Source organism: Zea mays, chromosome 6 (assembly GCF_902167145.1).
Source record: "Zea mays cultivar B73 chromosome 6, Zm-B73-REFERENCE-NAM-5.0, whole genome shotgun sequence".
NCBI lineage: Eukaryota > Viridiplantae > Streptophyta > Magnoliopsida > Poales > Poaceae > Zea > Zea mays.
The window spans coordinates 168,004,694-168,015,583 of record NC_050101.1 but is presented as its reverse complement, the minus strand read 5'-3'; the positions used below and the strand labels follow the sequence as shown (position 1 = coordinate 168,015,583).

Here is a 10,890-nt window from a genome sequence, read left to right as displayed (position 1 = left end):
GGGGGCCAAGCCGACGAGCTCGACACGCTGAGGCTGGCGACGCCCGTCGTTGACTAGCCCCGCGTTGTCGAAGTCCGACCCGCCCGCAGGGCCAGTGAGCGCCCTCTCCCTCGAACGCCGCAGGAGAGGGTGACCCACGAACCCGCGCGGGAGGTAGAGCTCCGGCTCAGCCCGGCCTCCACCCCGGCGAGGATGATGAACATCCTTGAAGTTGAGGATGGGACCAAGATCGCAGCCCGACTTGCTTCTCCCCACCCAGGGGCTGGTGGTCACCGTCTTGGGTGACCGCCGGCGAAGGGGTCCAACCGGGCTGCATGATGAAAATCCTTGAAGCCGAACGATGGCTGAAAGGTACCAACTCCCACGGAGTTGCGTTCCTCCAACGATGAGGCGGAAAGACGGCGGGTATCCCCATCTGGGGGCTTGGAAGGTGGAAAGACACGATGCACAAGGGAGCGCGAAGACATGGTCGCCTTCCGAAGGGGCTCACCCTCCTTTTAAAGGCGACTCTCCCTACTTGCGCCCCCGACCGTCGCGGGCTGTGTCTTCTCCAACACACTCCAAGGTCCTCCCCTACGGCGCGGGGGTTGGGTCCCACACGTCATGCAAGCCGGCTCAGAGCAGAAGAAGCCAAACCGCCGTGCGCGGTGCGTACAACCGCCCAGCGGTTACAAGCGGCTCTCCACTTTTGCCCAGACCAGCGGGCGAAAGGGGCGGGCAGCCATGCAGGCGGCATGCAACCGCGCCAAGTGGGCGCGCTTCTCCGACTCCCAACACGCCCAGCATGGAGGCCCAGGCCCACGCGTCATGCAACCGGCGCGCCGAATGCTTCATGCATGCAACTGCACCGCCACTTGCGCCACCACCGCGCCTCCTCGATTGCGGAACCAATACCGTGACTCGAGGCGACCCAGCGCACGACCCAGCAGCGCCAGCCTGGCGCGGCGGTCAGTGCGGCCAAAAATGGGCCGGCAGTAATGACGGTGGCAGGCGGGCAGGAGCAGCGGTCACGTCGTCAGCCAAGCTCACGTCCCATCCGGGGGCAGCGAGAGAACCCTCTCTCACGACGTGAAGACAACGCGCCCGTGTTCCGTTCCTCGAACGGCTCGCGCACGCGCAACGGCCGCCCCGCCAACCACTCGCCCTGTCGCATTAACTCCGCGGCGGGACAGGCGGCGCCTCTGGCAGGAGAAGCGAGCGACACTTCACCTTCGCCATAATGACCGCGTCAAAAAAGGTACGCCGCGTCGTTCGATTTCGTATCCTTTTCCTTTTTTCCTCTTTCTCTCTCTTGCAACAGGGACCGGGAAAGGGGGATACCCCGAAAAGGATCCTTCCCCGGGAAGGAACCGGGCTCCGAGCCTCCCTACTGATCAGAGGTTTGAAGGCTGGCCCCCCGAAAGGGTTCGACAGCCGCCTCAGGTCGTGTGGGCCCTACACCCACTACTGGTCAGAGGTTCGAAGGCCGGCCCCTCGGAAGGGTTCCACGGCCGCCTCAGGCTACTCGGGCTCCGCGCCCATTACTGATCAGGGGTTCGAAGGCTGGCCCCCGAAGGGTTCACAGCTGCCTCAGACGCCGAGCGAGGGATGACCATGGGTACGTTCGATACATAACCAAGGCTCGGGCTGCGCTCCCGAGGTACCCTAGGACATTTCCGAGACCAGCGGGAACGATCTTGTAACGGAATCCCATCAGAGGGAGGCATCGAGCCCTCGGACCCCGTCGCCAGGGGACCGGGTCCGGCAGATCACCCGCAGGTACTTTTGGGCGTGCCTCTAGGCCCCTAGCCGACCCCTAACGAACGGGGCACGGACGTCCACTCGGATTACCCGCTTGTAGCTCACCGGAGACACCATGTTCGGCGCCCATCGAGGGCAACATGGCGCTTCCCCCCCCCCTCCTCCTTGCGGAAAGGCGACGCAGGGGCGTATGTAAAAAAGCTGAGTCTGTCCCCGATCGCCCTCTCGCCCTGTGCAGAGGCTCGGGGGCTGCTCTCGCAAAGCCGGCTCCGGCCGAACCATTGACAGCGTCAACATACCAGCCCGAGAACTTGGGACCCGACCGTACACCCGGGCTACGACCAGCTCGCATGAGGGAACAACCAGACCAGCCGAAGCATTACGCGAGGCATTAAGACCTCGAAGGAGTGAAACCACTCCTCCGAGGCCTCGGGGGCTACACCCGGCGGGTGCGCTCGCGCGCACCCACCGGAACAAAACGCAACCGAGAAAGGCTGGTCCCCTTGCAAAAAAGTGCGACGAAAGCCTCCAAGCGAGTGCTAACATTCCCTTCGAGGCTCGGGGGCTACTGTCGGGGACCATAATTAGGGGTACCCTCAAGGCTCCTAATTCTCAGCTGGTAACCCCCATCAGCATAAATCTGCAAAGGCCTGATGGGTGCGACTAAGTCAGGGATCAGTCCATTCGAGCGACTCGATCACGCCTCGCCCGAGCCTAGCCTCGGACAAGGGCAACCGACCCCGGAGGATTTCCGTCTCGCCCGAGGCCCCCCTCCAACGGCGAACATATTTCCGGCTCGCCCGAGGCCCTGCCTTCGCTAAGAAGCAACCCTGACCAAATCGCCGCACCAACCGACCAAATCGCAGGAGCATTTAATGCAAAGGTGGCCTGACACCTTTATCCTGACGCGCGCCCCCCAGCCGGTAGAGCCGAAGTGACCGCCGTCACTTCGCCGCTCCACTGACCGACCTGACAGAAGGACAGCGCCGCATGCGCCACTCCTACTGCGGTGCCACTTGACAGAGTGAGACTGACAGGCAGTCAGGCCCTGCCGAAGGCACCATAGGAAGCTCCGCTTCGCCCGACCCAGGGCTCGGACTCGGGCTCAGCCCCGGAAGACGGCGAACTCCGCTCCGCCCGACCCAGGGCTCGGACTCGGGCTAAGTCCCGGAAGATGGCGAACTCCGCTCCGCCCGACCCAGGGCTCGGACTCGGGCTAAGTCCCGGAAGACGGCGAACTCCGCTCCGCCCGACCCAGGGCTCGAACTTAGGCTCGGTCCCAGAAGACGACGAACTCCGCTCCGCCCGACCCAGGGCTCGGACTCGGGCTCAGCCCCGGAAGACGGCGAACTCCGCTCCGCCCGACCCAGGGCTCGGACTTGGGCTCAGCCCTAGAAGACGACGAACTCCGCCTCGCCCGACCCAGGGGCTCGGACTCGACCTCGGCCACGGAAGACAGACTCGACCTCGGCTTCGGAGGAGCTTCCACATCGCCCAACCTAGGGCGCAGACCAGCCACGTCAACAGGAGGCGCCATCATCACCCTACCCCGAGCTGACTCGGGCCGCAGGGAACAAGACCGGTGTCCCATCTGGCTCGCTCCGCCAGATAGGCAATGATGGCGCCCCGCATACTCTGTGACGACGGCGGCTCTCAGCCCCCTTACAGAAGCAAGAGGACGTCAGCAAGGACTCAACCGCTCCGACAGCTGTCCCTCCGCCAGGCTCCATCGCTCCTCCGACGGCCACGACATCACACCAGCTGGGTGCCAAAATCTCTCCGGCTGCCACAACGGCATGTACTTAGGGCGCTAGCTCTCCTCCGCTAGACACGTAGCACTCTGCTACACCCCCCATTGTACACCTGGATCCTCTCCTTACGCCTATAAAAGGAAGGACCAGGGCCCTCTTAGAGAGGGTTGGCCGCGCGGGGACGAGGACGAGACAGGCGCTCGCTTGGAGCCGCTCGCTCCCTCTCCCGCGTGGACGCTTGTAACCCCCTACTGCAAGCGCACCCGACCTGGGCGCGGGACGAACACGAAGGCCGCGGGATTACCACCTCTCTCACGCCGGTTTCCGGCCGCCTCGCTCTCCCCCCTTCGCGCTCGCCCTCGCGCTCGACCCATCTGGGCTGGGGCACGCGGCGACATTCACTCGTCGGCCCAGGGACCCCCCGGTCTCGAAACGCCGACAAAAGGGTTATGGGAAAATTGTTTTTACGTGACTTTGGCGAAGATTAGAGGTGTTTGGTCCGCACCTCCTAAACTTTAGCTCTAATTTAGGAGCAAGTATAATAGAGAGGATTAAGGGTCTAGAACCTCTCACTATTTAAAATTGAATAGTGAGGGATTGTAGCCCCTTCAATCTATTTTATTACCCTTCTCTAAATAAGTTCTTAGTGTCTAAAATTGAGTCACACGAGGTGACTAAAACAGGTCTTACAAATAAATTTTCTAGTGATTAAAGTTTAGTCTATAGAGGGTGACTAAACCAACCAAACAATCCCTTAGACCTTGTTCGGTTGTGCAGTGATTGAGGAGATTAAATTCTTTTTTTATTCAATTTTGATTAGAAAGGAATTTAATCCCCTCTAATCACCTTATCCCTCCAAACCGAACAAGTCTTTCTAAAAGACTCTCTAAGCAATAAATTAACAGAGCCCATACGTCGATGATATACAATTACGACAACTTCAAAGATTAAATAATTAATAATACAACAATGACACATGCATAGGTTAGGAATAAACGAATAAATAATTACGATTATAAATCAAAAGCGAATGTATCTCACCATGTTAAATCTGTCGTCGCCGACAAGGTCACAATTTTGAGATGAGGTTTCAGCGTTTCACGAGCCGCCTTGTACTAACGGGCCTCGACACGAATCAAAAGGATGGACCATGGCCTGCTGGAGTCTTTTCCGGGGCAGCGAGCCGCGCCGGTCTGAAATCTAAGAGCCCAACCAGCCTTTTCCATAAGGGCCGTTCGTTTATGGAGGAATACATCAAGATTTGTTACTGTTGATCAAAACTTATATAAATTAGAGAAGTAATCTGGGTGGTAACAGTTCCGGTCTTCTATTTCCTATCAACCGAACTGGCCTTAAGGCGTCGCGGCCTCGCGGCAGCATCAAATCTGCTATTAGATCTGACAAACTATCTGGAACACTACTTGTTCAAAAAAAGAAAAACTATCTGGAACACACACACATACAAAAAGAAACCCGCTGCACTGCAAGTCTGCGACGCTCCGGCGAGATGCCATCGGCAACAGTCCACGCCCTGCGGCGCATCCATGCATGCCATGGCATGTGAGCTGCTGCGCAAGAAGCCGTCCCCTCCGGCCCGTTACAGACATCCAGGAGAGCTGCCCGTACCAGTAAACAAATGGCGCCAGCAGCATGGGGCGTGGGGTGGGGGTGGGGCACCTCTGCGTCTCTGCCACTAGGCCCTAGCAAAACAATACACCGCATACTATTGCAGATGCCCTGAACTGAAACACATGAATGGGCGATGAGTGCATTATTATTGATTGATTGGTGTTCTCCTCCGGCCACGGCCGCGCCGCCGTCAACAGACATGTATACTGATCGAGCACGCGTGTCGCCTTGTATGCCGTGCATGTGCGTCACAACTGGATCGCTGATGATGTTGCATGGACGACAGACAGACAGGCTCATTTGATTTTAGTATGCGCACGGCAATGGCATCTCGGCAGACAGAACACAGAGCCAGTAATGGACAGACTAAATCAAAAATGTTTTATTGCATGCATTATCATGAGATCCTGATGGACAACTGAAGATGAGGGGCAGAGATTTACATTACATACATGGCGACAGAGGAACAAAAAAAAAATCAATCAATCAATAATGCAGTGAACGAAAAAATGAAGAAGAGAAAGACATGACTCCTCAGGAGGCCATATAATAAGTTAGTTGACGACGTTGCACTTCTTCCTGACCTCGCCCTGGCCGCCGGTGAGCACGCCGACGGAGCCCATCTTGACCATGGACGCGGCGAAGTCGGCGAAGAACTCGTCCCTGTGGGCGCCCGTGGCGTGGCGGAGCACGTAGGCGCGGGTGGAAGGGTCGGCGAGCAGCTGGGCGTCGGAGTGGAAGAGGCCCCTGCGCTTGGCCACGTTGGCGTAGTAGCCCAGGTCGAAGGTGCGGAAGCTGCCGGGGTCCATCTCCACCAGGGTGGTGTTGTCGTCCAGGCTGGCGCACTTGGCGCGGAGGCGCGCCATGTACGCGCGGTCCAGCTCCGGGTCGGTGTCGCGGGCGTCGTCCAGGCCCGTGAAGTTGTAGAGGCGGTCCGAGAAGGAGAAGCAGTGCGACGTGCCGATGGTGTGGCCGGCCGACAGCACCGCCAGGTCCCTGGTGTCCAGGCCCTTGGCGCCGAACAGCTGGGCCAGCTCCGTGAAGTTGCCCGTGGGCGGCGGCAGCTGGTCGGTCTCGTTGGAGATGGACACCCTGCCGTCCCGCCGCCCCAGTGGGACCGCCCAGAACGGGCCCTTGCTCTGAGCGAGTGAGAACAACAACAGGTAGCCAGTAAGAAGAGATTCTCATAATAACGTACGTATATGCATGCTTTGGTACGTAGTACGACGTACCAGCCACACTGCGTCCCTGGCCATGAGAGCCAGCACGTCGGCGCAGGAGACGGTGTCAGGGCACGCCTTCTCCACCGCGGCCTTGACCCTCTCGATGAAGCCGAAGCCGCGCAGCGTCAGGTTCGGCTTCGCGTCCTTCTCCGCGGTGTTGTTCGCCGTGGAGTCGAGGAGCACCGAGCCGTCGCACCCCTGCACACACACACGTACGGGACGGGTTAGCTAGCTATAGCTAGCAATGCAAGCCTACAAGAAGTGCATATATCGAAGCCGCGCGCTACAGTAGAAACGCAAACCGTACGTACCCTGACGAAGCAGTCGTGGAAGTGCATCCTGAGGAGCGGCCCGGCGAGGCTGGGCGCGACGGAGAGCGCGCGCACCATCTCCTTCCGCACGACGTCCTCCACGCTGGGGCACGACTGGCCGTAGAACCTCTCGTCCAGCTGCGCCGCCGCCGAGAACGCCGAGAGCAGCAGCGCCAGGAGAGCCGCCCAGGACGCCATCCCCGGTCTTCAGAGCTCGATCAGAGAACAGAAAAAAAAGGTCGCCTCTACTGCTTCTGCTTCTCTCCCTCGGCCGGGCTAAGCTAGCTAACGAGGTAGAGAAGGAAGCGTGTGCTGTGCTGTGCTGCGCTGCGGAATCGGGGGCCGCGGTTTTTATAGCGCCAGCCACAAGGCCGGGGGGCGGCCTACGCCTACTACGCCCGCGGGCCGCATGTGTTAGGCTGGCTGGCTTGTTGCGCCGCGGCTTTTGCTGGAATCTTTGCTGTAGTAGCAGGTACATACAGCTAGCGGCCGGATTTCGGGCAGCAAAACGTACACAGACGACTGCGGAACGAAGACGATCAGTTGCAAAAACAAACAAACACATGCCATGTGGAGTTTAGTTAGCATTATATTGGTACCATGCTAACCTCTTTGCGCTGGTAGTTACTACGTGCAGGACCTTTTTAAACTCGGATTTGAGTCGTCTAAGGCTAGCTCAAACAGTAAGCTTCGTTTGCTTGGAGCAAATAAAAATGAACCGACAAGTGTGCAGTAGAGCACAGGAAAAGATATATGGACCCAGTGAATCGCAGAGCAGGACTGTACGACATTCATGTGTGCATGCAGTATCGCACTTCCCCGAGCAGAAGCGCGCGCGAAGTACTGCAGCTTGTGCTCGTGCTGTCACACGCAGTACTACTACTGATCGATCGGTCGTCCGAGGCCCTGCGCGTTGCACGCAACGCTGATGCCGTCGAGAGAGGGAGGGAGGGAGGGGGTGGCGAGCCTGTCAGTCTGGTCAGCCGTCGTTCTCTCTCGCCAACCTGAACACGCGCGCACTCTCCACACGTGAAATGGACGAACGTACGTACTCGTGTAGTGTACCGTGATCGCACGCAACAACAGTTTTTTTTAAAAGGAAGCGGCAAAATACTTGGCTCTTCAATGTATTACATACCCCCACGAGACCGAGCCAAAAAAAAGCTCAGCAAGGAAAACAAAACTGAAGAAAAAAAAAGAAACCGAACAGAAAACTTAAAAACACACCCACCGCCCCTACTGATTTCCCAACTTGATACAATAAAGCTCCCAACTTGATCTTTTATCAATTACGTAACCTGGACCGTAGATCTTTATTGTCCCTACAAAATTCTGTTATTTATTTTCAACCATATATTCAATCAGAAGTAGATGAAAAGTCCATCGAAAATCTTCTTTGACTCCTTGCATCAAAGACTCGTTAATCTCTTCCGCCAATCATACAATGACACGAGTCTAGAAATGCCACTTAGCTAGGAAGGATAGATTAACCCAAGATAAGATCACACCCCACATCTCTATAGAAAAAACGGGCGGTCTTTACATAAATGGGACATAGTTTCCTAAGGTAAGTTGCAAAGGCAGCAAATTGAGCTACAACTTATTTGCCAAAGGATAGGGGGGTCTTGGCATCCTTGGTATGGAGCGCTTTGCAAGAGCGTTAAGACTTCGATGGTTGTGGCTACGGTGGACGGTTAAAGACAAAGCATGGGCTGGTTTACAACTACCTTGTGATAAAAGCAGATGTCGGTCTGTTTAATGCACCCGCAACTATAACGATTGGCAATGGCAAAGCAGCTGATTTCTAGAGATCGAGCTGGATCCAGGGACAGGCGCCAAGGACTATTGCACCAACCATATACAAGAAAGCAAAGAGGTAAGAATATCTCGGTGTGCCAAACCCTTAGAAACAATCACCGGATGCGCTTATGTTCTCCTTACGTACAAGATGAAGAAATAAAAGAATTCGTCTCCCTTTTGGCAAGGTATCGTCATCGATAGCACTCACGAACTTAAATAATCTCGACCATACTATTTTACGGAGGTGGATGGTGGATGAGAAATACATTTCGAGTAGCGCATACAGAATTCAGTTCACCACAGATTTTTGTAAAATCAAAATATGTCCTACCTGGAAGGCAAGAACTGAGCCCAAATGTCGTTTTTTCGCATGGACCCTATTGCATAACAGAATTCTCTGAGGGCTGATTTGGTGACAAGGGCATTTCCTCTCAATCCCCCTCGATCCTCCCGTGATCCCTTTTCACCAAATCAGCCCTAACTATGGACAACCTACAAAAGCGGTGTATTGGCCACGCAACAAACAGTGGCGTTGTACTAACGATCCAGCTCGCTCGCTCGAATATTCACCTGAAAGCGCCCACATGTACTGCAAACACAGGCAGGCAGGCTATGGTTGGTACTTGGTAGTACTTGGTAAGCATGCAAGCACCCCCCCATGATTCAGACGCATGTGCAACTGCAACGGGTTGCAGCCTTGCAGGGGCGGCTATACACCGCACCTCACCTGCAACCGCAAGGCGCGAGGCAATCATGTATTGGGTTGCTAGGGCGCCGCAGATGAGCGAGCACCTCTTTGGATCGGCGTTGGCACAGACACGGAATCGCATGCATCTAAGTACGTACGTACGTTCGTCTCCAACACAACTACAGCAATCAATCATCGGCCGTCCACAACGACCACACCAGTGGAACTAAACTGGAAACTGACGACGAGACAGCGGTTCGCGTCATGATTCCACGGCCACATGGGGGCCAGGACAGCGCAGCGCAGCGCAGCTCGGGGAGACTCTACTGGTGGCCGCGGAAGGGGAGCTGAGCTGCCGGTCGTCGAGCTGTACTGATGAACTGCTACGGCCAGTAGGCGCTCGCTGGTGTTCTTGCACCGGAGAAACTGGCGCAGCACGGAATAAACTGGCGCAGCGCAGCCGGCGTCCAGGTGGTACCCATCGTACTTGCCTGGATGGATTCAGGATGCGGTGGCCGGAGAGCTGTCAGCTATGAGACCCGTGTTGCGGCGAATGATTGATTGATTAGTAGGAGGGGTGCTTATCTATGATGCTTGGTGCTTCCCGTTCTGTTTAAATATGGCGGCGGTGGTTGAACCGAGCCGCGACAATGTCTCTATTCGAACGAAGGGCCTTTTAATTAGCTAGCGCGGGTGCATGGGAGTGCCGGCTGCGAACCGAGAGAAGAAGAGTCCAAGACCATGGGAAGGAAGGGACTTTTGTGAACGTGTCCGCTTGCTGCCTGCTCTCGAATACAGAACAGAACATGTAAAAAAAAACGGATGGAAAGGTACGTGTTTTTTTTGTTTTGCTGAGAACATCTTCCACGGCCACTCTATTATCTTGTGTTTGGCTTAATTTCTGGAGAGTGCTTGCGCTGTTTAAAAACAGAACACCAATAATTAGAGGCTGTTGTTTTTTTTTTCAACTCAAAAGAAGGTGTCTATTGCGTGAGTAGGCCTGCAAATGGGATGGTTATAAATGTATATTTTTGAGTGGGTTTTAGAAATAGATTTGATTTAGATGGGTTTTAATTAACTATGGGCTTGTTCGGTTAGCTCTCAATTCATGTGTATTGAGTGAGATTTGGTGAGTTTAAATTCCAAGCAATTCAAACTTTTTAATTTTTTTCAATCATATTCGATTCATATGTAATGAGAATAACCAAACAAGACCTAAAATGATTTGGGTAGGTTTATTTCGTATTGTGAGTGAAAACGGTTTATACCCATGAGTGGATATGGGTTCTCCACAGGCCGTCAGCCTCATGGTGAGAGCACCTAGAGGGGGAGTGAATAGGTGATCCTGTGAAACTTAAACTTATAGCCACAAAAACTTGTTAAGTGTTAGCGCAATAATCGCCAAGTGGCTAGAGAGAAGGTCTTGCACAATACGATAATCACAAAGAATTCAACACAGAAAAGACACAGTGATTTATCCCGTGGTTCGGCCAAGTACAAAACTTGCCTACTCCACGTTGTGGCGTCCCAACGGACGAGAGTTGCACTCAACTCCTCTCAAGTGATCTAATGATCAACTTGAATACCACAGTGTTATGCTTTTCTTTTCTTATCCCGTTCGCGAGGAATCTCCACAACTTGGAGCCTCTCGCCCTTACACTTTTGATGTTCACAAAGAATCATGGAGTAAGGAAGGGAAGCAACACACACAAATCCACAGCAAAATGCGCACACACACGGCCAAGAAT

The 10,890-nt window shown here is 55.1% G+C and overlaps 1 protein-coding gene across 1 annotated transcript; it reads right to left on the bottom strand.

The window, feature by feature from the left end:
* Positions 1-5,480: 5,480 nt before the first annotated feature.
* On the bottom strand, positions 5,481-6,947 carry LOC107548102 (Peroxidase 2). The gene is made up of 3 exons (NM_001323010.1): positions 6,655-6,947; positions 6,353-6,541; positions 5,481-6,259 (listed from the first exon to the last, which is right to left on the bottom strand). The coding sequence occupies exons 1-3, from the start codon at positions 6,850-6,852 to the stop codon at positions 5,675-5,677; spliced, it is 972 nt and encodes a 323-aa protein (NP_001309939.1). The 5' UTR covers positions 6,853-6,947; the 3' UTR covers positions 5,481-5,674.
* Between the last annotated feature and the right edge of the window lie 3,943 nt (positions 6,948-10,890).